A 26239-nucleotide genomic window follows, 5' to 3' on the forward strand; every position below is an offset into this window, starting at 1 on the left:
AATGACAACTACAACCAAAAAATAGCCGGGTGTTGTGGCAGATGCCTGTAGTCCCAGCTACTTGGGAGGCTGAGCCAAGAGAATTGCTTAAGCCCAGGAGTTGGAAGTTGCTGTGAGCTATGACACTACGGTACTCTCTACCCAGGGCAACAGCTTGAGGCTCTGTCTCCAAAAAAAAAAAGACCCGTGAATTATATATCCTTCCTCAGACCCGTTACGTATAACTCACACAGCAGTTAATGTGTTAAACTATTAGTAGTGGGAACTGTGCATATCCTGTGTCAACCTTGGTAGGTGTGGTAACTGCAGACAAGCAGCTCCAATTCCATTGTCAAAATTAGTGCTCAGTTTGTATTTGTGTGGATAAAATAAAGTATAAATCAAGACCAGAGCACAAATCCTACAGAATTACTGCCCATGAGGTTTCATAAGAAGCACAGGGAAGGACAATATGAAAGAGACATACCGTTTGCTTTTGTGGCCCCACAGTGCTCAGCTGTTCAACTTCAGCTGTGCCAATAGGTGGCAGCAGATTATTTCGACTCAGGGGCATTGGTGAGGGAGAGGAGAGGGAGTCAGCTGCCACTGGCCTGTAGATCCCACCAGGGAACACCAAGGTATGAAAGCATTAAGTTATAACAATACCAGCACATTGATATAAGAAATAAAGCAAATGAGTTTAATAATTTCTGATTTTTAAAAAGCTCTATCCCGGGCACATAAGAGAAGTTGACTCTCACGGAACTGGACTGAAAAAATAATTTTCCCTCTCTGGTGTTATCCTTCTCTGCCAATTTTGGGTCTGTAAATTCACATCTGATAGAATTCTCAACAGTTTGAACCTTCCAGTTGTCCTCCACATAATAACTCCAATTCACAAGTGAAGTTCTTTTTTTTTTTTTTTTTTTTGTGAGACGGAGTCTCACTATGTCGCCCTTGATAGAGTGCTGTAGCATCACAGCTCACAACAACCTCAAACTCTTGGGCTTAAGCAATTCTCTTGCCTCAGCCCCAAGTAGCTGGGACCATAGGTGCCTGCCACAATGCCTGCCTATTTTTGTTGTTTAGCTGGCCCAGGCCAGGTTCGAACCCGCCACCCTCAGTGTATGTGGCTGGTGCTGTAACCACCGTGCTATGGGCGCTGAGCCACAATTAAAGTTTTTTTTTTTTTTGAGGGGACCAGAAGGACTGACTGAGCTGATGGCTACAGCCAGCCCCAAAGCATAAAATCAGCTTTAGTTTGTTTTTTTTTTTAATTTTTATTCTTTTTTTTTTGAGACAAAGCCTCAAGCTGTCGCCCTGGGTAGAGTGCTGTGGCCTCACAGCTCACAGCAACCTCCAACTCCTGGGCTTATTCTCTTGCCTCAGCCTCCCAAGTAGCTGGGACCACAGGCACCCGCCACAAAGCCCGCCTATTTTTTTGGTTGTTGTTTGGAGGGTCTGGGTTGGATTCGAACCCACCAGCTCAGGTATATGTGGCTGGTGCCTTAGCCTCCTGAGCCACAGGCACCGAGCCACAATTAAAGTTCTTAAACTTCATTTCCTTTAAAGGGATTTAGAATGGCTTTTAGTGTCACTCGTACCTAAGACAGTAATTGAAGTGGAATGAGATTTTCATGTTCCATAAATAACAGAGCAGGGAACACTGGCAAAAAATTTAGAAACAAGTACAATGAGAGATTATACATCAAAGCCACTCATCCCCCAATGAATGAATCTATACCTCTGTTGGTATAGATATAGCCACAAAATAAGCTGAGCAGGTGAGAACACTGGTGGCCTGACAAAAGATTTTTGATGATTTGGGAAATCATTTTTGTGAATTTGCTGGGATAAATTTTAACAAACCGGAAAATCAAAATCAAGAAACAGCATGTTAGGAGAGAAATATAGCAATATATGCTTAACTTAGAAGCTGAATTCAGTACACGGTTTTGTATTGCACTGATACCTTAATATCCTTGGTTACAGTCTTAGAAATTTCATCCTAAAATTTTGTGAATCAATAACTAAAAGAATTCTAAAAATTGACCTCTAGGTATTTTTAGCATAATGAAGCTTAGAGTGTTTAGTGAATGGGGGGCAGGGGGGAGGGAGGAAAAAGAAAGATTTTAAGTGTTACTTACTAAGAAGTGCTAATGGATAATTTTCTTGGTATATAAGCATCTACATATCTGAGGTGCATAAAGTTTTCATTGTCAATGGAATAAGCAGATCCCGATGGTAGAGAAAAATATTAAAAGAGATTTAACTATTATTGGGATGAATTTCACCCAACATGTTCCCAAATATATATATATTATTACTTTCCTAAATCCCACTGAAATATTCTAAATAATGTATTTAGAAATAGGAATCATTACCCAAATCAACAGAAAGATTCAATATCTGTATTTCATTAAAATTTAACCCCATTTAAAAATTTTGTATTGGATATTAACCCCATGTGTAACCATCATAAGAATACTTAATGATTAGTTTCTAGGCATGAATTTCAACCTTATATTTAATTCTCTATGCAAGATTTACTAGTTTTAACACAGTTTCTAGAAATTCTGCTTTTGGAACCTACATTCGGGATCCTCTGAGGATTTCTTCCACAGGTCTTGGCGTTCCAGCACGTGAATGGCTTGTGCTGATCGGATGAAGGGTACGTGGTGGGGGATTGCGTCTCCTGGCTGACTGCACTGTATATGACATACATGATGTACTAAACTCCATGGTTCGATTTTGCCAGTTTCGGGTTGAAAGAATGGTACTGGATCCAGGCCTCATAAGTAGCTTGTCATCAAGATCTCTAGTGGCCCAATTAGAAAACCACAATGAAATAAAATAAAGATTATTATGTACAGGAAGACAAGACTCACAGGGTAAAAAGCTTTAGACTATGAACTATATTCAGGGGAGGAAAAAGCAAAAATAAAAATCTTTCAATAATCAAGTTTCCAGAAGGTAATCTAGCTCAGGCATGAGAATCTGTTCTTAAAAGGAGGGCACCATTTCGATCGTAAGCATTGTTTATGGAGATTGGGGAAAGCCAAGCCACCATCTGCCACCATGGTCCCTTGTTCAGTCACCAGTGAAGGCAAGCCCAAAGGCCACCTACTCTAAAGTGCTTTCCAAAAGCTTGCCACTGGGGCTGAGATTCCTATTACATTTGAGGCATTCTTCAGTGCTGAAGGACTGTCACCAAAAAGAAAACTGGAAGGCAAACGCTGCTTGAGGCGCAGATTTGGGTTTCTTGAAAAACTAGGAGCAGGCAAAGGGTCCAGACCTGTGCTTGCCAGTGCAGTGGGACCACAGTAGCCCTACTGGCATAAACTGAGAAACACAGCTCTTTCTTGTTAGACCTCTGATAGATAAAACACCACACCTAAACAGTTTAGTAGCTTTAACACAACTATCCTACAAATTCAGGGTTTGGTTTTTGTTTTTTTTTTTTTAAGCAAATGAGAGTCCAGAGCTCCGGGAAAAATAAATGAAGCCGATGAGAGGATGTTTGACTATTGTCATACATTTAAGAGACAGCATTTGCAGAATGAAGTAGAATGGAAGTGAATAAAGCAACTAAGTTCTGCCATTTCCTCTTGTGCAAGTTTCTTAACCTTTCAGGCCACTTCAGTGTCCTTCAGTGCAAAACATGCCTCAGTATTTGGAGAACTCTAAAGAGAAGATGCCAATCAAGGAATGGGGCTAAACTTTGACGTTCAAAGAGGTATTTCTGGTCGTCCTGCCTTCCTAACCATTCACATTTCTCTTACACGTTTTTTATTTTTCATGCCCGAACTGCTTTCTAAATACAAAACGTTTAGACTTTAGCTGCTCTACATGTTCATCTTTATTTTGTTCTGTAAACTCATTCATACTTCTGGATTCAATAATCATCTTGAGCCAGGCAACTTTTAGATCAGTCTCCAAAACTGATCTCCCACATTTCCAGTGAGATGATCCATCACTGTAAACATACTCCCAAAGAAACTCATCTTTTCCCCCAAAACACCCTTGAGCTTGAAACTTTAGAGCTGACTTTGACTTCTCTATTTCTGTATAATTTCATTTCTTTTACAATAACTCTTACAACAGCTCTTTTCCTTTTCCTTTGCTACAGCTTGAGTACAGACCCTTAGCAAGCTTGTACGTGAACTCCTGAACTAGACCTCTTGGCCTTTAGTTCCTCCTGCTTTAATCTGTGTTTCACTGCTGTGAAATTGATCTTTCAAATTCCTATATAAAATGTGCTCCCAACTGAAATTCATACATTGCTGGTACAAGTGTAAAATGGTACAAATACTTTACAAAAATTGTATGAGAGGTCCTCAAAAAGTTAATGGAAAATACATATGGAAAAATAATACATAGATTTCAAAAATTTTTTGCACCAAAATAAACTTGTACTAACTTGTTATAACATGTCTGAATAGAATTTAGTTTGAGGCTCTAAGATCTCAATTTGAAAAGAGCTCCTATCAGAGCAACATGAATTCTGCTAAAATTGAAGCAAGAACAAACAAATTTATGATGGTGCTTGGGTAGACTAGTGAAAAACCAAAGATGTTTTTTGAAAAGCTTATGGGGACAATGCCCTAAAGTAATCAGCAGTTTATGGCAGTGCCCACAGCTCAGTGGGTAGGGTGCTGGCCACATATACCAAGGCTAGCAGGTTCAAACTTGGCCCAGGCCAGCTAAAACAACAATGACAACTGTAACAACAACAACAACAAATAGCTGGGTGTTGTGGCAGGTGCCTATAGTCTGAGCTATTTGGGAGGCTGAGGCAAGAGGATGGCTTAAGCCCAAGGGTTTGAGGTTGCTGTGAGCTGGGACGCAATGGCATTCTACCCAGGGCAACATAGTGTGACTCTATCTCAAAAAAAAAATAAGAGGGGCGGCGCCTGTGGCTCAGTCGGTAAGGCGCTGGCCCCACATACCGAGGGTGGCGGGTTCAAACCCGGCCCCGGCTGAACTGCAACCAAAAAATAGCTGGGCATGGTGGCGGGCTCCTGTCGTCCCAGCTACTCGGGAGGCTGAGGCAAGAGAATCGCTTAAGCCCAGGAGTTGCAAGTTGCTGTGAGCTGTGTGATGCCATGGCACTCTACCCGAAGGGCATCAAGTGACACTCTGTCTCTACAAAAAAAAAAAAAATAAGAGTATGAATGTCTTACCACAACAAATAAGCAAGGAGATAGTTATGTTAATCAGTTAGATGTAAGCATTCCACATTGTATATCAAATCAGCACATTGTATGTCATAAATGCATTAATGTACACAGTTATGATTTAATAAAGAATTAAAAAATATAAAAGAACAGACCACATGTTGCTGAAAACGAAACCTGAAGTGGCAGACCATCATCAATTTTCAAGGAAAACAATTTCATTTATGCTCTAATTGAATAGGCTGGATGGTCAATGGCAAAAATAATAGCCAATGCTATTAGCATTTCAATTGCTTACACAATTCCTACTAAAAAATTTAGCTTACACAATTCCTACTAAAAAATTAAAGTTGAGCAAATGTTCCACTCAATGGGTACCAGGACCCTTGCACCCAGATCAGCTTCAGACAAGGGCAGAGCTTTTAATAGAATTTAAAATGCAAGACCCTGAAGCATTTCATTGAAGAATTGTAACAGGAGATGAAACACGGCTTTACCATATAATCCTGAAGACAAAGCACAATCAAAACAATGGCCGCATCAGATGATGAAATCACCTAAAATAGCTGGAGTTACCAGATGATTGTGGGGAGCCTATGGTTTTCTGAAGATAAAAGAAAAAAATTGGCCACCAACAGGTAGAAGTGGTCAAGTCAAAGCAAAAGTGGACCAGTTAAGAACAAAGGTCATGGCAACAGTTTGGGGGGATGCTCAAGGTATTTCGCTTGTTGACTTTGGAAGGCCAGAGAACTTTAACACAGGCTTGTTATGAGAGTGTTCTGAGAGAGTTAGCCAAAGCCAAAGAGTCCTCCACCAGAAAATGCTCTGGGTTCATTTGTCTTATCAAACAAGGGCAGTTTTGCAAGAATTTCAATGGAAGTCATTAGGCATCCACCTTACAGTCCTGATTTGGCTTCTGATTTTTGTTTTCTAGTCGTAAAAAAGTCTTTAAAGGACACCCATTTTCTTCACTTAAGTGAAAAAGACTACATGGCTGGTATCATTTACAAAAGTGTCTTGAACCTGATGGAGCTTATGTTGAGAAAGAAAATTTACATTTTTTATTTATTTTTTGAGATGGGGTCTCACTAAATCACCCAGGCTTATATTCAACTTCTGGGCTCAAAGGACCGCCCCCTTCAGCCTCCCAAATAGCTGGGATTACAGGCTTAAACCACAGCACCTGACTTAATTTTTGTCTTTTTTTTTTTTTTTTTTTTTTGAGACCGAGTCTCACTATGTCAACCTGGGTAGAGTGTTGTGGCTTCACAGCTCACAGCAACGTTAAACTCTTGGGCTTAAGCGATTCTCTTGCCTCAGCCTCCCAAGTACCTGGGACTACAGGTGCCCACCACAACACCCAGCTACTTTTTGGTTGTAGTTGTCATTATTTGTCAGCCCAGGCTGGATTCGACCCACCAGCTCCAGTGTATGTGGCTGGTGCCCTAGCTGCTGAGCTACAGGCACCAAGCCAGTAAGATAATTTCTTTATGGTCAGTTTTTATATAGAAAACCAGAGGGGAAAGTCAGAGTAGTAATTTTAGGTTTTATGGCTGGCTTTGGGAAAAAGGGGTTCTGCTTTCTATGACCTGCCTTAGAGAAGAGGGATTCTAGTTTTTATGGCTAGCCTCAGTGAAGAATGGGACTGAGAGACAGGAGGGCAGTGGAAGGTCAGAACAAAACATTTTTTTTTTTTTAGACAGAGTCTCACTATGTTGTCCTTAGTAGAATGCCATGGCTTCACAGCTCACAGCAACCTCAAACTCTTGAGCTTAAGCAATTCTCTTGTCCCAGCCTCCAAAGGAACTGGGACTACAGGCGTCCACCACAACACCTGGCTATTTTTTTGTTGTAGTTGTTTGGCAGGCCCGGGCTGGGTTTCAACCTGCCAGCCCCAGTGTATGTGGCTGGCGCCCTAGCCGCTGAGCTACAGGTGCCCAGCCTTATTTTTGTCTTTTAAATCCATTTTTCCTGTAGTCCCAGCTCCTTGGGAGGCTGAGGCAAGAGAATCGCTTAAGCCCAAGAGTTCGAGGTTGCTGTGAGCTGTGATGCCACAGCACTCTACCAAGGGCAACATAGTGAGTCTCTGTCTCAAAAAAATCCATTTTTTTCCATAAACTTTTTGAAGTCCCCTTATATATGAACCCTGATTAAATTTCTCTTTATTTCTTAGTGAACTACTTATACTCCATAGTCTATTAAAATTTTATACTTCTTACAGGAGCTTGTCCATTAGGGAGAGATTTCTTGGCTGTAGAGGCATCCCATGAACCAAGAGACCATTCACATTTGGCTGATGACCACTTGCTTGACAGAGATTCATCTACATGTGAAAAGAAGATGTTACTCACTGATTGGTGAAGATACCTGTTTAGTTTCCCAACTTTGCCAAAAGTTACTATTTCCAATTTGGTAATTGATATTTTCCCTGTGTCTTAACTTGTATAAAGTCTTAGCCAGCAGTCCTAGCTGGGGGCCCACGTCCACTTTCAAGATGACAGAGTCCTTTCTTTCCTCCATTTCTAAATGACAGCAAGTAAGGGAACCCTGATCAACTTGGATGAAAGTAATTAACAGCCCCTCTCATAGAGGAGAGAAGACCTTTATTATTTTTACATTACAATAGAAAAGAAAACTCATTAAAATATAGAATAATAGAAAAGATAAGGGTAAACTCTAACAATCTCTTTTATCATCACATAATCCTGCACTCTGTACAAACTAATCCTTTCTCTTTCACTACCCATGGAACAGTCAGCTCTCAGTGATAAACTAAATCCTGAAGACTGTTACCTAGGAATTAATCTTATTTGTTCTAATGTTAGCAGGAAATTTAATCTTACTTGGACTGGCATTGCCACCTGAGAGACCTGTTTGTTTCTCAGGTCATCAATTCAGTGCCTTTTCTGACCATCTCCTCCTCTACCACAGAATATATTTTCCTTCCTCTTTTTTTCAAAGAATGTTTGAATTAACTCTTCTTCCTTTGACTACTAACAACCAGAATTGTATAGGGCTTAGGCTACTTTAACCACAGCCAGACCAGATAAGCATGCAGAAGTGTTGTATCACCATCAAAGGACCATTAGTTTACCTGGTTAATCCTCATGTGATTAAATTATGAGCTCTGTTGGTTTTATTTTTAAATATTCATTTTATAAATCTAGTTACATAGTATTTGGCCAGTATACTAACACAGCTTTTGACTAGATCTGGTAGGAAGACCCAGGGTTGATAAGCATGGCCCAAGGATTATAATTCTTTTGTCCCTCCTTTTTTTTGGCTATAAGTAACCTAGGAAACTATAGTGTAAGAATTGGACTGGGACTACATAAATCCTTACATGGGGATAAGACTAAGCTTGCCAGCCTCCTGCAAGAAATGCTATCTTTGTATTTGTTCACAGACTCACTTGAGATAGGTTTTCTCTTTGCTTTGGTTTTATTGTCTACTTGACTTTTGAGTACTAAACATCCAAAAGGCAAAAAAAGCAGATTAAAAAACAAAACAGGCTGAGTGTGGTGATAGCCTGTAAATACCAGCAATTTGGGAGACTCAGGTAGAAGGATCACTTGAAGCCAAGAGTGAGACTCTGTCTCTACAAAACCCAGAAAAATTAGCTGGGCATGGTGGCTTGCACCTGTAGTCAAAGTTACTTGGGAGGCCAAGGAAGGAGGAATACTTGAGCCCAGGAATTTGACTGCAGTGAGATATAATGAAGCCACTGCATTCACCTTGGGCAATGGAGCAAGAGCAAGACACTGTAAAACAAAACAAAAACAGGGTAGGCCAAGTTAAGAAAAAGGGAAGAAGTCAAAAAGAAGGAATTCAAAGAACAATGTTAAGGCCATAGAAAATCGGAGATTAGTTCTTCTTTTCATTATAAAAGTATCCTCCATTCTTCCCCAAACAGACTTAGGCTGGCTACATAGTTGACTCTAAATTGCACAATTTATGGATTTCTCTATAAGAGTTGACTAGGAATTATTTATCAACCCTAATTTGTTATTAATTGTTTAAATTAAAATAGATCAATGCAAAAAGTCACAATTATGATAAACACATAACTACTGAAAAATGTTAAGTCAAAAATAATATAATTAAAGCAAACAACTCTGAGTGCAAGAACAGCCCTAGGGCCTCCCAGTGATCCCCTCTGGGGCATACCGGATTTGAGGTGATGGACAGCACCTTAGATTGTGGCACTCTCGGCAATACCAAAGGGTGTGGTTCACTCAGCACACAGGGACTCTCTGAATCCGGTCTGGTTATTGCAGCATTACTCTCATCATCTGGGCAAAGGAATAAAAGTCTATTATTCATGGATATCTTCTGATGCATAGTAACAATACTGTGAAAAAAAAATCTCCTTTGAGAATTCATAATCTCAAGGCTTCACTCATTTTTGAAGCCCAATTTCATACCATCTGCATGGTTCAAAAGCACCTCTCAAAACAAGAGTAGTTGAAAGTGGTTTCCCAAGCTGGTGATGCCTACTGGTACCTGGCAAAAGGAAAAGTAAAGATCTCTAGAGCAAAGCTGTCTGTCAGAACCTTTGGAGTTAATGGAAATGTTTGGTACCACTAGCCACATGTAGGTAAAGAGCATACTTAAAATGTGGCTAGTGACTGAAGAACTGAATTTTTACTTTTACTTAATTTTAATTTTAACTTAAGTGGCCAACCATGGCTAGTGACTATTCTATTAGATGTTTTATCTCCAGGGGAACCTTCAGATCGTTAATCCAGACCTCAGTTCTCACAGGTAAAGTTACATGATTGAAAGTCTATTAAAAATCACATAATCTACAAAGAAGGCACCTTGAAAAAGTGCAAGCAGAACAACATAATCAGATCAGCAAATACTTCAGAAATTGGGGGGAAAGGGAGGAAGAAGGGGGATTGATAAACTCTTACCTAATGGGCACAAGGTAAGGGTACACACACACACCCTGGGTGAAGGGCTCAACTACAACTTGAACTTTAACCAATGCAAACAATGTAACCTAATCATTTGTACCCTCATATTAATCTGAAATTAGAAAAATATTACTTAAGGTTAAAAACTTAAAGGTGGGTTAATAGCAGAAATAGTGGACTAGAGCAAAAAGATCTGAAGAAATTATCCTGAATTCAAGAGAAACAATGAGATGAAAAATATGAACTGAACATGTTTTTAAAGTTTTACTTGGGCTCAGCACCTTTGGCTCAGTGAGTAGGGCGCTGGCCACATACATCGAAGGTGGTGGGTTTGAGCCCAGCCTGGGCCTGCTAAACAACAACATTGCAACCAAAAAAATAGCTGGGTGTATGGCAGGTGCCTGTAGTCCCAGCTACTTAGGAGGCTGAGGCAAGAGAATCACTTAAGCCCAAGAGTTTGAGGTTGCTGTGAGCTGTGACGCTACAGCACTCTACTGAGGGCAACATAGTGAGACTCTGTCTCAAAAAAGAATAATAATAATAATAATAATAATAAAAGTTTTGCTGTGTCTACCTTGATTGTGAAATTAAGAAAATGCAGAAAATAAAATCACAAGAAAACACCCTTTTACAAAATGACAAAAAATTAAATATTAAAGAGCAGTGAATATTGAGACTGTAAGCACAGGAACTTGTATACTGTTAGTGATTATATAAACTATTAATAGCACAATCACTTTGAACAATTTGATATATTTAGTAAAGTTGAAAGTGCAGGTTCCCTGTGATCCAGCAATTCTACTCCTCAGTACATACCCTAAAGAAACTCCTACGCATGTGTACCAGGAGAAATGTTCAAGAATCTTCACAACATCACTGGTTACAATTGCCAAACAATTGAATTTTAGTATTTGTAAAACACTGGGATTTTTAACACTTCTCACCATCAGTTATGGATACAAAACCAAACTCGAGAAATCACGTTTCTGAGAAAAACTAATATGAACTCTTTTGGTCTTCATTGTTTATAAATCACTTCCATTAGCACCATTTAGTTTACTACTATAGATTCCTTCAGATAATGTACATCTTTTCCTAACAAAAATGACAAGTGAAACTTGTTTCCCCATTAGCAAATTTAGATCAAAAATGATCATAATAAAAAATAGTAACTTTTTCTTTAGATTTTAAAACTATCTAGATTAAAAATTAAAATGATTGCTGGGCACCAAGGACTGTAATCCCAGCACTTTGGGAGGCCAAGGCCGGAAGATTACTTGAGGCTGGGATGTCAAGACCAAACTGGGCAACGTAGCACGATTTCATCTCTTCAAAAATAAAAATAATGATAAAAGATTATAAAATAAAAAGAAAGTAACAAGGAAGTGATTACGTTTATTCAGAGTTTTAAACACTTTGGGGATACTGCTCACAATCTTTTTTTTTTTGGCCGGGGCTGGGTTTGAACCTGCCACCTCCAGCATATGGGACTGGCACCCTACTCCTTGAGCCACAGGCGCCGCCCTACTGCTCACAATCTTAACACAAGTTACCCTACGTAGCCCTATTGCATACACTGTATAGTAGCATGCAATTTGGCTTTCTTCCTTACATAAAAGTAGAAAAACTCACTCTAGTAGTAGAGAGAGGTTTGTGCCACCACCTGTCAGTTTGCTCCAGCAATAAACAACTAAATGTCCACCAACCCAGGAATGGATTAACATGCTATGGTATATTTATACCACAGAATACTATTCAGCCATTAAAAAAGACAAAGACTTGGGTGGCGCCTGTGGGTCAGTGGGTAGGGCACTGGCCCCATATACTGAGGGTGACGGGTTTGAATCCGGCCCCGGCCAAACTGCAACAAAAAAACAGCTGGGCATTGTGGCGGGCGCCTGTAGTCCCAGCTACTCGGGAGGCTGAGGCAAGAGAATCACTTAAGCCCAGGAGTTGGAGGTTGCTGTGAGCTGAGACACCACAGCACTCTACAGAGAATGATAAAATGAGACTCTGTCTCTTAAAAAAAAAAAAAGAAAGGCTTTTTAAAAAATATATTTAGTAAAGATATCACTTTAGCTAATGGAAATGATTTATAAACAATGAAGACCAAAAGAGTTCATACTAGTTTTTCTCAGAAATGTGATTACTTGAGTTTGGTTTTGTATCCATAACTGATGGTGAAAGTGTTAAAAATCCCAGTGTTTTACAAATACTAAAATTCAGGCGGCACCTGTGGCTCAAGGAGTAGGGTGCCGGTCCCATATGCCAGAGGTGGCGGGTTCAAACCCAGCCCTGGCCAAAAACCACACACAAAAAAAACCCAGTGTTGGGCAATTGTAACCGGTGATGTTGTGAAGATTCTTGAACATTTCTCCTGGTACACATGTGTAGGAGTTTCTTTAGGGTATGTACTGAGGAGCAGAATTGCTGGATCACAGGGAACCTGCACTTTCAACTTTACTAAATATATCAAAAGACTTTACATCTTTTGTATTAATCTGGATAGAGTAAGAACACATTCTCCTTAGTAAAGTATCACAGGAATGGAGAAATAAGAATCCAATATACTGAATTCTAATATGAAGCCAGTAGATGATACCCACGTAAGAGTAAACTCAAATCACTTCAAATGAGGTGAAGGGGAACAAGGTCATGGGGAGGGGACAAGGAAGGGGGATGGAAGTTTATGATGTATGGCAGACCACTTGGGAGAGGGACACACTGTAAGAGGGACTTTACCTAACAAATGCAAGCAGTATAACCTAATTCTTTTTTTTTTTTTTTTTTTGAGATAGAATCTCACTATGTCACCCTAGGTAGAGTGCTATGGCTTCGCAGCTCACAGCATCCTCAAACTCTTGGGTTTAAGCAATTCTCTTCCTCAGCCTCCCAAGTAGCTGAGACTACAGGTGCCCACCACAACACCCAGCTATTTTTTTTGTTGCAGTTGTCATTGTTGTCTAGCTGGCCAGGGGCGGGGTTCGAATCCACCAGCCTAGGTGTATGTGGCCGGTGCCATAACCACTGTACTACGGGCACTGAGCCTAACCTAATTCTTTGTACCCTCAGAGAACCCCAAACCAAAAAGAGAAAAAAAGAAAAAAGAAATTCAGCCCTTGGCTGGGCACAGTGGTTCATACCTGTAATCCTAGCACTCTCGGAGGCTGAGGCAGGTAGAATGCTAGAGCTCAGGAATTCTTTTTTTTTTTTTTTTTTGAGACAGAGCCTCAAGCTGTCACCCTGGGTAGAGTGCAGTGGCGTCACAGCTCACAGCAACCTCCAACTCCTGGGCTCAAGTGATTATCCTGCCTCTGCCTCCCAAGTAGCTGGGACTACAGGTGCCTGCCACAACACACCCAGGTATTTTTTGGTTGCAGCCATCACTATTGTTTGGTGGGCCCGGCTGGATTCGAACTCACCAGCTCAGGTGTATATGGCTGGCACCTAAGCTGCTTGAGCCACAGGCACCAAGCCAGAGCTCAGGAATTCAAGACCAGCCTGAGCCAGAGTGAGACCATCTCTACTAAAAACAGAAAAAGTAGCTGGGCATGGTGGTACACACCTGTAGTCCCAGCTACTTGGGAGGCTAAGGCAAAATGATCTCTTGAACCCAAAAATTTGAGGTTGCCGTGAGCTATGTGGATGCCTTGGTACTTTATCCAGGGTGAAGGAGTGAGACTATGTCTCAAAAAAAGGAAGAAACCGCTTGGTGCCTATAGCTTAGCCAGTAGGGTGCCAGCCACATATACTGGAGCTGGCAGGTTCAACCTCAGCCCCAGCCTGCCAAACAACAATGACAACTACAACCAAAAAAATAGCGGCCGCTGTGGCGGGCGCCTGTAGTCCCAGCTACTTGGCAGGCTGAGGCAAGAGAATCACTTAAGCCTAAGAGTTTGAGGATGCTGTGGGCTGTGATGCCACAGCACTCTACCAAGGATGACATAATGAGATTCTGTCTCAAAAAACAAAAACCAAAAAACTACTCTTGGGCTTAAGTGAAAAAAAAAAAGGAAGGAAAGATGGAGGGAGAGGGAAGAGAAAGAGAGAGAGGGGGAGAGAAGGAAGGAAGGAAGGGAGGGAGGGAGGGAGGGAGGAAATTCAGCCCTTAATAAAGTAAAATTCATAATATCTGAAACCTAATCAAAGATTACAAGGCAGAAAATTATTCACAATGAAGACAATTTCAATAACTGAAACTAACCTAGAATTCAGTTCAAATTATTCCACATTTTCAAAAAATTAAATACAAACATGGAAGATATACAAGTTCCCGAAATCATATTTTAAAATGAAATGACAGTATCTGAGACGAAAATTATAGTAGATGAGCTTAACAGTAGATTTAATATTGCAGAAGACGAATGAACTTTAAAGCACAAAAATAGAAATTATCTAGAATGAAATACACAGAGAAAAAGAATAGTGAAAAAAATTTTTAAGCATTGATTATTGGAGGAATTAGTGATCAAATGGGCTAATTTATGCATAACTGGAGTCCTGACAGATTACAGGGGGCAGAAAATGTGTCTGAAGAAATAATGTCTGGATATTTTCCAAACAATGAAAACAATAAATCCATAGATCCATGAAGTTCAACAAACTCCAGGCAGAAGAAACATGAAGAAAACTACATTAAGGCACATCATAATCAAATTGCTCAAAATCAGTGATAAAGAGAAAATCTTAACAGTAGCCAGACCAAAAAAAAAAAAAGACATATAGGAACAAAGATAACACCAGATATGGTTTCAGAAACCAAGCAAGAAGAAAATGGACATCTTAAAAGTACTAGGAGACAAACTGTCAACACAGAATTCATAAAATCACCTTGCAAAAATGAAAGCAAAGTAATTATCATATCTACAAAAGAATTCCTCACCAGCAGACCCATGTGCAAGAAATGTTAAAGAACATTTTTTAGGCTGACAGAAACTCAGAAAGATTTAAGTAAGATTCATATTACAAAAAGTTCACCATTTTAAAGTATACAATTCAGTGGTTTTGGCATATTCACGATGTTGTACAATCATCACCATTATATAATTTAGGAAATTTTCCATTGCTCCAAAAGAAATGCTCTACCTCCCAGTTTCCCTCTTCTTCCATCCCCTGGCAACCACTAAACTACTTTCTGTCTCTATGGCTCTGCCTATTCCGGATATTTCATATGAATGGAATCATGTAATATGTGGCCCTTTGTGTCTGACATTATTCTCAAGGTTTATCCATGTTGTAACGTGTATCAGTACTTAATTCCTTTTATGGCTAAATAATATTCCATAGTATGATATATTAGTCTACGAGGGCTGCCATAACAAAATCAACTGCAGACTGTAAAGTTGTAGCTTACATAACAGACATTTATTTTCTCATAGTTCTGGAGGCTTCAAGTGCAAAACAAGATGCTGTCAGGGTTGGTTTCTGATGAGGCATCTCTCCCGGGCTCATAGGCGGCCACCTTCTTGTGTTCTTACATGGCCTCTTCTCTGTGCATGTGTGGAAATAAAGAGATCTCTGATGTCTCTTCATTTTAGAAGGAAACTAGCCCTACTGGATTAGGACCCCACTTCACTTAATGATCTCCCTGCTCTATCTCCAAATACAGTCACATTGATGGGTAGGGCTTCAACATGTAAATTTTAGCAGGGAGACAATTCCGCCCCTAACAAATGGCTATTCCAAATTTTGTTTATCTATTCATTATCTGCCAATGGGCATTAGGATTGTTTCCACTTTTTGGCTATTATAAATAATGCTGCTATGAATATTCATGTGCAAGTTTTTTTATGTGTGGACATATTTTCAGTTCCTTTGGTTATATACCTAGGAGTGGTATTTTCTGGGTTCTATGGTAATCTATATTTAACATTTCAAGGAACTGTCTATCTACTAACTAAATGGCAAAGAAAAAAATAAGTATTTTTAAAACCCTGCATTTTAGGGCGGCGCCTGTGGCTCAGTCGGTAAGGCGCCGGCCCCATATACCAAGGGTGGCAGGTTCAAACCCGGCCCCGGCTTAACTGCAACCAAAAAATAGCCAGGCGTTGTGGCGGGCGCCTGTAGTCCCAGCTACTCGGGAGGCTGAGGCAAGAGAATCGCTTAAGCCCAGGAGTTGGAGGTTGCTGTGAGCTGTGTGAGGCCACGGCACTCTACTGAGGGCCATAAACTGAGACTCTGTCTCTATAAAAAAAAAAAAAAAAAAAGATACAAAACCCTGCATTTTGAAGAACTGCCAATTTGTTTCCACAATGGCTGCACAACTTTACATTCCTACCAGCAATGTACGAGGGTTCTAGTTTCACCACATCCTTACTTGTTATACTCCCTTTAAAAATTAAAATTTAGGAGGTGGGGGAAGGGGAGAACAGAGAGAGAGAGAAAAGGAGGGAAGGGGGAAAGGAAGAGCAGAGAGAGGGAAGGAGGGAGGGGGTGGGGTCTTGGTGTGTGACACACCTTTTAAGAGCAAGGCACAATTGTAAGAGGGACTTTACCTAACAAATGCAATCAGCGTAACCTGGTTTCTTGTACCCTCAATGAATCTCCAACAATAAAAAATAAAATAAAATTTAATTTAAAATATATACATATAGCCACGTGGTTTTGATTTGCATTTCCTTAATGAGTAATGATGTACAGCATCTTTTCATGTGCTTGCCATCTGTGTATCTTTGGTGAAATATCCATCAAAGTCATTTGTCCCCAACTTTTTTGTTCAGAGACTAATTCCTGCTATGTATGCAAATGGTCTTGAAATCCTGAGCTCAAGCAATCCTGCCTCAGCCTCCTGAGTAGCTAGGACAACAGACACATGCCACCAAACCTAGCTGATTGCCCATTTTAAAATTGGGTTGTCGGCTCAGTGCCCATAGCTCAGCAGTCAGGGCACTGGCCATACACACCAGGGCTGGCGGGTTTGAACCCAGCTGGGGCTGCTAAACAACAATGACAACTACAACAAAAAATAGCCAGGCATTGTGGTGGGCGCCTGTAGTCCCAGCTACTCAGGAGGCTGAGGCAAGAGAATTGTGTAAGCCCAAGACTTTGAGGTTGCTGTGAGCTGTGATGCCATAGCACTCTACTGAGGGCAACATAGTGAGACTCTGTCTCAAAAAAAAAAAAAAATTGGGTTGTTTTAAATTGTGGTATATGAGGGCGGTGCCTGTGGCTCAAGGAGTAGGGTGCTGGTCCCATATGCCGGAGGTGGCAGGTTCAAACCTAGCCCCGGCCAAAAAAATAAATAAATAAATAAATAAATTGTGGTATATGTACACCATGGAATATTATGTAGCCTTAAAGAAAGATGGAGACTGTACCTCTTTCATGTCTATATGGATGGAGCTGGAACATATTCTTCTTAGTAAAGTATCTCAAGAATGGAATAAAAAGTATCCAATGTACTCAGCCCTACTATAAAACTAATTTATGGCTTTCATAGGAAAGCTATAACCCAATTATAACCTAAGAATATGGGGAAGGGGGAGAGGGAGGGAAGAGGATGGGTGGAGGGAGGGTGATTGGTGGGATTACACCTACAGTGCATCTTACAAGGGTACATGTGAAACTTCCTAAATGTAGAATATAAATGTCTCAACATAATAACTAAGAAAATGCCAGGAAGGCTATGTTAACCAGTGTGATGAAAATATGTGAAATAGTGTATAAAAGCAGTGTATGGTTCCCCAGGATTGCATTAATGTGCACAGCTATGATATAATAATAAATAAATAAAATAAAAAATAAATTGGGTTGTTGGTCCTTTTATTATTGAGCAGTTGTAGTTGAGTTGTAGTTCTCTACTCTGGACATTGGTTCCTCTTTTTTTTTTTTTTTTAAAGACAGAGTCTTGCTCTGTTGCTCTGGCTAGAGTACAGTGTCATCATCATAGCTCACTACACCCTCAAACTCCTGGGCTCCAGCAATCCTTTTGCCTTAGCCTCCCAAGTAGCTGGGACAACAGTTGTACCCTACCACACTTGGCTAAATTTTTTTTTGGTAGAGACAGGTTTCTTGCTCTTGATCAGAGCTAGTCTTGAATGTCTGGCCTCAAGTTATCCTCAGCTTCTCAAAATGCTAGGATTATGGGTATAATCCACCGTACCTGGCATCCAGAGCCTTTTTATGTGGATTTGTAAGTATTTTCTCCCATTTTGTAGTTTGCTTTCACTTCCTTGATAATATCTTTTATAGCATAAAAATTTTCTATGCTTTAGAAATAAAGTGGACTTTATAAAGTCCACTTTATTTTGTTCTTGTGTTGCTTATATTCTTAGTGTCATAACTAAGAATCCATTATTGAATCCAGGATCATGAAGAGTTACTCCTATGTTTTCTTGTAAGAGTTTTACAATTTTAACTCTTAAATTTAGGTCTTTCACCCTTTTTGAGTTGCTTTTTGTATATGGTGTGAGGTCAGAGTTCCAACTTCATTTTTTTCCATGTAGATATCCACCTGTGCCAGCACCATTTGTTGAAGAAACTATTCTTCCCCCATTGAATGATCTTGGCACCCTTGTTGAAAATCAGTTGGTCATAGATGTGTGAGCTTATTGCTGGACTTTTGGTTCTATTTCATTGAACTATTTGTCCTTATGCCAGTTCCACATCGTTTAGATTACTTTGTTCTTTTTAAATAAGTGTTTGGGTTATCCAGGGCCCCTTACATTTCCATATGAATTTCAGGATTAGCTTGCCCATTTCTGCAAAAAAAAAAAAAAAAAAAAAAAAAGGCAGATGGAATTTTGATAGGGACTGCACTAAATCTGTAGATCCGTTTGAGGAATATTACCCATCTTAATAATATTTAGTCTTCCAATCCATGAATGTGGGGTAAACTTCCATTTCTTTAGGTCTTCCCTTATTTCTTTCTGCAATATTTTGTAGTTTCAAGCACAGCCAAGGAAGTGTTGTACTTCCTTGGTTAAAGTTATAGCTAACACTTTTATTCTTCTTAATGCTATTGTAAATGAATTGTTCTATTAATTTCTTTTTTGTCTTTGTTTCTTGGGGTTTTTTTGTTTTCTTATGCTGAGATATGACCTTACTTTGTTGCTCAGACTGGAGTACAGTAGCATGATCATAGCTCACCATAATCTTAAATTCCTGGGCTCAAGCAATACTCCCATCTCAACCTCCTGAGTACCCGGGACTACAGGTACATGCTATCATGCCTGGCTATATTTTGTAGAGCTGGGGTCTCACTATACTCCCTAGGCTGGTCTCAAACTCGTGGCCTTAAGTGATTCTCCTGCCTTGGCCTCCCAAAGTGCTGGAATTATAGGTGTAAGCCACTGTACCTGGCCTTGTTTTCTTAATTTCATTCTCAACTGTTCATTGATAAGAGGCTTGAAGAATTCTGAAAACCATGATATAGGGAAGGCATAAATTGCCTTGAACAGACTAATAGAAATCTAGATTTGGAGGACTGCAGGGGACGGCTCAGAAGAAAATGAAGAACATGTTTTTGGCAACTGGAGGGAGATGCTTGTTATTTCATGGCAGAAAGCTTAGTTAAATGGTCTGTGGTTATGTAGAAAGCATAACTTATAAGTGATTATCTTACAATCCATGTGTTAAAGATGAAGCCTAAGTTTTTCTTACTATTTAAAAAGCAAGATGAGAGAGATAAATTGAGGGGAAAACCCTCAATTTGTAAAACCAAAAAAAAAAAGAGATTTGATGGTTTTGAAAATTCTCAGTATCTCTAGAGGGCAAAAGATGTTAATATTGCACAAAGTGATCTAGAGGAAAAGATTGTAACTATACAACTTTTTACTCATACTTTGGAAAGATCAAAAGGTTATTCACTTACGCAAAGAGTCCTTTCACGAAATTAAAGTTATATCTCAAACATGCTCTTAATCAAACCCTAGAGCTTTTACAAAGCCTAAGGGCACTGTCCGTCAGCCAGCCAAGCAAGAGCTCAAGAAAGAGAAGAGATTATGTGAAATAATCTAGATGTGTGGCTTTTGTTTAATGTGGTACACACCACTGATATTCACAGGAGAGCCACAAAGTTTTTGAGAAAACCATTTCAGCAGAAACGCTGCCAACTTGGACTAAAGGGACAGAGTGAGTACAAAATGAAGAAAGCTTGTCAGACTCCCAAAATTCTACAGGCAAGAGGCAGCCTGATAAAATGAACTAGCTACAAACACATCCTTTCATGAAAAAAGGAAGCCTGATTCAGAGGATGAAACCAGGAGCCCAGATAATGGAACAGTGAGCTGCAGCAGACTATTCCCAGGTGTTGAAACTTAATCAAGGAACTCCTCATACTTACCTAGCTGGATTCCAGAATTGCTATAAACTGTTTTTTAAACCTTCCATCTGCCTCCCTTTTAACTGTAATGTCTTATAATAATATATAATTTATATTTATAACATATAATTACATAATACATATAATAATAACTTATCTTTTGCCTTTCCCATTATTTTATGTTGGGTGTATTGGGGAAAGATAATTTGTCTCGTCTACAGATGGGGAAAAAATTGTGCCCCAGGAGCTGTACTAAATGGATTATATCTAGGAACATAATCCACACCAGGAACCAATTTAGATGATAAGATTTTGTGAGTTTTTAGGTGATGCTATGATGGGATGAGACTCTAGGAAGCCGGGTGCGGGGGGTGGTGGTGGTGGAGGATTAATAGACTTTGCATGTGGGAGAACACGTGTGACAGATTGACTCTAAGATGGCCCCTGCCTGATTCCCACCTCTTTGTGTTCATGCTTTTGTGTTCTCCTCCCTTTGACCATGGACAGGACTATGACTTGCTTTAGAACAGGAGATACCATTAAAATTGATGGGATATCACCCCTGGATAACGTTGTTATATAAGCTTTTGATTTGCTAGTGACTACCTCATAGTCTTTCTTGCTGGCTTTGAAGAATAAAGCTTCCATGAATACTACAGCTACAAAGAACTGTCTGCTTCCAAGTATAAACAAAAGGAAAAGTGGACCCCTCCCTAGTTGAGCTTCCAGCTGAGAACCCACTACCATCTAACACCTTTATGGCAGCCTTGTGAAACCCTAAACACAACAGTAGCTAAACTATTCGGGACTTCTTTTTTTTATTTTTGAGACAGAGTCTCACTATGTCTCTACCATCTCTCTGGTAGAGTGCTGTGACGTCACAGCTCATAGCACCCTCAAACTGTTGAGCTTAAGCGATTCTCTTGCCTCAGCCTCCCAAGTAGCTGGGACTACAGGCACCCGCCACAACGCCTGGCTATTTTTTGATTGCAGTTGTCATTGTTTGGCAGGCCTGGGCTGAGTTTGAACCGCCAGCTTGGGTGTATGTGGCCAACACCCTACCCACTGAGCTACGGGCACTACCTGTTCTGGACTTCTGACTCACAAATGTCTGAGGTAATAAATACGTATTGTGATGATTTGTTGAGCAGCACAGTTAAATATGCATCTAACCATATAATCCAGCCATTCCACTACTAGCAATTTACCCAACAGAAAAAAAATTTCCCCAAGCTCTTATACATTAGTGTGCATAAAAGCTTTTCACATAATATCCCCAAACTGACAACAATCCAAATGACCATAGTACAACAAATACTTCTCATAATAAAAAGGAATAAATTATCAATACATACAATGACACAGATGAATCTCAGAATTACTATGTTGGGCTGGGTGTGGTGCCTCACATCTGTAATCCTTTTTTTTTGGTGGAGGAGAGAGACAGAGTCTCACTTTGTCGCCCTTGTAGAGTGCCATGGCATCACAGCTCACAGCAACCTCAAACTCCTGGATTTAAGTGATTCTCTTGCTCAGCCTCCAGAGTAGCTGGGATTATAGGTGCCTGCCACAATGCACAGCTATTTTAGAAGCAAGGTCTCACTCTGGCTCAGGCTGGACTCAAACCCCTGAGCTCAGGCAATTCACCTGCCTGTGGGCCTCCCAGAGTGCTAGGATTATAGGCGTGAGCCACCATACTCGGCCCACATCTGTAACCCTAATACTCTGGGAGGCCAAGGCAGGAGGATCACTTGAGGTCAAGAGTTTGAGACCATCATGAGCAAGAGGAGGATCCCATCTCTACTAAAAATTGAAAAATTAGCTAGCTGATGTGGTACCTGGACCTATAGACAGGCACAGGAGGACCTGTAGTCCCAGCTATTTTGGAGGCTGAGATAGGAGGACTGCTTGAGCCTAGGAGTTTGAGGTTCTTGTGAGCTAGGCTAAGGCCATCACAGAGCAAGATTTTGTTCCAAAAAAAAAAAAAAAAAATCATTATGTTGAGTGAAAGAAGTCTGACAAACAATACATTTCGTATGATTCCATTCACATGAAACTCAACAAATGCCAACTAATCAATAGTGACAGAAAGCAGATCACTCTTTTTGATCACTTTGGGGATGGGGTCAGGCAGAAGCAGGAGTGAGGGATCACAAAAGCCATCTACTTTGGGAGGCGATGAATATATTCATTACACTGACTGTGGTAACAGTTTCATGGTATATACGTAAGTCCAAACTTGTTGAATTATACACTTTAAATGTGTCATTTGTTGTATGCCAATTAATCTTTAACAAAGCAGTTTTAAAATATATATGCCACTTGCACATAGTTTTCCTCATAAATCATTATATTCAAAGAAAGCACAAGCTCTGTCTAATCATCATAGACTGGACCTTGTTCTTCATCCACTCATTCTCAAATATTTACCAAGCACCTATTGTTTCTGTGGGAAATACAAACATGAATCAGACCCACTGATATTATTCATGTGTCATAATAATAAATAGATATGCGGTCTCTGCTCCTGGTTCCTGGCACACAGCTCTTAAAACTATTGGAATATCCAAAGTGGTAAGTTTTCTTTTTGTATACTAATGAGATGACTAGTGGATGAGGGCTCCGGGCTAGTCTTCAGGATGGTGTGACGGGGGTGAATGCCAGGGGAACCAACTATATAATTAGAAGGTTGGAAGCTTTTCATCCTCACCCCTTGACCTTTGGAGAGACAAGAGGGCTGAAGGTTGAATTGATCAGCAATGGCAACGAGTTAAGCAGTTATGCTTCAAAATGAAGCCTTCATAAAAACCCAAAGGACTAGGCTCAGAGAGCTCTGATTTATAGCTGGTTGGTCAGAAGCAGGGGACAGACACACACACAAAGGAAGATAAAGAAGAAAAAAAAAAGCAGCACAGGTCACAAGTTGAGATTTGCAACTGGCATCTAAGGCAAGGGGCAGTCTTGTAGGACTGAGTACTTAAACTGTGGGATCCAATGCTATCTCCAGGTAGACAATGTTGGAATTGAATTAGAGGACACCCAGCTAGTATCTGCTGGATAATCTGGTGTCAAAATTGTTTGTTATGTAGGGGAAAAAATCCTACACATTGGTGTCAAACTTTTGGGTTTTTCCTTTGTCTCATATCCACCTTTTGCCCTAATGTAGTATATAATCTAGGTTTGGAAATCAAAAACAATTACTTTTTACATTGTCTTCACAAAGATCCTTACCAGAAGCAAAACCCTCCCAGTGACTACGTGTCAACTGCTCCATACAGCCCACAACCTTGCTCCACACGATGTCAAACACATAAGCAAGGACATCCTCTTTCATGCAGTAAAATGGAACAATGGGAGGATACCCTAATTTCTGTTTCTCTGTAGCTGCTTCTGATTTCTTTCCATGAAATCCCTCTTCCCTGTAACAGAAGCAAGAGGAAAAGACTTCATGATTATTCTTTGCTCAGTGTCCACCACTGTCCTTTGTGCTTCTTAGGGGTGTAACTGTTACCCTCCAAAAAGCCTCCTTGTTACCCAGCATATGCAGCACATGTATGAAGCTGCCTTGGGAACTAAGAGAGTGCTCGACAGAGAAGGCTGCACTTCCCTTTTACCCCTACCCGATCCCACTACTCTGCCAAAAAAATAAAATCAGCAAAAGAAGCCTGAGAATTAATGAACATATTTTAGCTTTAAACAGATGAATATTATCAGTTGAACAATCAGCTGTAACAATTACAGAAATAACCTTTGCCATAACTAGATATTGGATAAAATTCAGATTAATATTAATGTGACATTTAACAATGTACATGGAACTGTGCGTAATAATTTGATGCAATGATTCATTAGAAAAACATTCCACATAAATTATTAAAATTAGTATACATTTACTAAAACAAATAAGCATTTGCTAATAGGCTAAAAAGGAAAAGGAGAGAAATTAAACAGCACAAAAGCTCTTCTTTGGCTTATTTATAGAGACGCTTGTGTCTGTAACCCTGTAACTCTCAGTTAGCCAAGTGCTTTTTTGGCAGGGAGTACCATAGTCCTGGGGGTCTATGGGGAAAAAATCTGGCTTGATAGATGGCTTAACTTATAATAGATGTATTATATAAGCTAAGACAAAGTAAATTCTGCAACTGGCTTGGAATAGTGAGAAATATCTCCAGGCCTCTATGGTAAAAGTTACCCCTAAGGCAGCAGAGGTCTCAAGAATTAAATAGGATATTGTAGGCAGGAAAGAAAGGTACAAACAGACTCCAAAAAGTAAACACTGCAAGAATATGTCACCAGTAGACCAGCCCTCCAGGAAATGCTCAAAGATATCTTAAAAACGGAAATAAAAGGTCAATATTCATCATCATGAAAATAGAAAACTCAAAGGTCTAATAAAATAATCACATAAAGGAGGAATAGAAAGGAATTAAATGGCAAAATGACAAAATGACACAAGGTCAGCAAACCACAAAAACAAAAAGGGAAAAAGAATTTATAAAAGTAGAAATCAACTAACAATATGACAAGAACAAAGCCTCACATATCAATATTAACCCTGAATGTAAATGGATTAAATACTACACTTAAAAGATATAGATGGATTGGCAGAATGAATTTAAAGAAACCTTGATCCAGGCCACCTGGGATGGCTCACACCTGTAATCCTGAGGATCACCTGAGCTTCCAAGTTTGAGACCAGTGTCAGCAAGAGCAAGATCCTTTCTCTACTAAAAATAGAAAAACTAGCCGTGCATAGTGATACATGCCTGTAGTCCCAGTTACTCAGGAGTTTCAGGCCAGAGGATCGCTTGAGTCCAAGAGTTTGAGATTGCTGTGAGCTACTATGATACCAAGGCACTCTACCCAGGGCAACAACAACAACAACAACAAAAACATGATCCAACTATATCTGCTTATAGGAAACTGATCTTACATATAAAGATACATATATAGACTCAAAGTAAAGGAGTGGAAAAAGATAGTCCATGCAAATGGAAACCAAAAGCAAGCAAGAGTAGCTATACTCAACTTGTATCAAATAAAACAAACTTCAAATTAGAAACAGTAAAAAAAGACAAAAGATCATGATATGATGATAAAGTGATCAATTCAGCCAGAGGATATAATAACCTTAAATATATATGCACACAACATCAGTGTACCCAGATTCACAAAAAAATATTACTAGACTTCAATGAAGAGATAGACAGCAACACAATAAAATTAGGGGATGTCAGCACCCCACTCACAGCACTAGACAGATCATCAAGATAGAAAATCAGGACCGGGCACCGTGGCTCACACCTATAATCCTAGCACTCTGGGAGGCCAATGCAGTGGATTGCTTTAGCTCATAAATTTGAGACCAGCCTGAGCAAAAGCGAGACCCCGTCTCTATTAAAAATAGAAAAACTGAGGCAAGAGATAGCTTTAGCCTGAGTTGGAGGTGCTGTGAGTTATGATGCCACAGCACTCTACCCAGGGTGACAGCTTGAGACTCTGTTTCAAAAAAAAAAAAAGATAGAAAATCAGTAAAGAAACCTTGGACTTAAATTGGACTTCAGACCAGATGTACTTAACATTTACAGAACTTTCCACCCAATAACTACAGAATATGTACTTTTTTCATCAGTACATGGAACATTTTCTAAGAGAGGCCACATTTTAAACTACAAACTGAATAATAGCTAATTTTTTAAAAATCAAAATCATATCAAGTAACTTCTCAGACCACAGAATAAAACTAGAAATCAGTACAAAGCGGAACTTCACAAACTACATATACACGGAAATTAAACAATATACTTCTCAAATATCACTCAATCAATGAAGAAATAAGGAGAGAACTTTAAAATTTTTTTGAAAGCACGAAAATGAAAGCACAACATTCCAAAACCTGTGGG

General features: G+C 39.7%; 1 protein-coding gene and 1 pseudogene across 7 annotated transcripts in view; one reads left to right on the forward strand and one right to left on the reverse strand.

Annotated features, from left to right (window-relative positions):
* FAM149B1 (family with sequence similarity 149 member B1) overlaps positions 1-26239 on the reverse strand; it is a 79754-nt gene that overhangs the window by 6546 nt on the left and 46969 nt on the right. For 3 of the 7 annotated variants that reach the window (XM_053586142.1, XM_053586147.1, XM_053586143.1), the window contains 5 exons: positions 23568-23755; positions 9324-9448; positions 7376-7479; positions 2573-2797; positions 467-590 (listed from right to left, as the gene is read on the reverse strand). In XM_053586142.1, coding sequence (XP_053442117.1) covers positions 467-590; positions 2573-2797; positions 7376-7479; positions 9324-9448; positions 23568-23755 — 766 coding nt within the window. The remainder of the gene's footprint in view (positions 1-466; positions 591-2572; positions 2798-7375; positions 7480-9323; positions 9449-23567; positions 23756-26239) is intronic. The other 4 variants (XM_053586144.1, XM_053586148.1, XM_053586145.1 and 1 more) reach the window with 2 other exon arrangements.
* Positions 5699-5766, forward strand: LOC128582915 (uncharacterized; annotated as a pseudogene).

This window comes from Nycticebus coucang, chromosome 3 (assembly GCF_027406575.1).
Source record: "Nycticebus coucang isolate mNycCou1 chromosome 3, mNycCou1.pri, whole genome shotgun sequence".
NCBI lineage: Eukaryota > Metazoa > Chordata > Mammalia > Primates > Lorisidae > Nycticebus > Nycticebus coucang.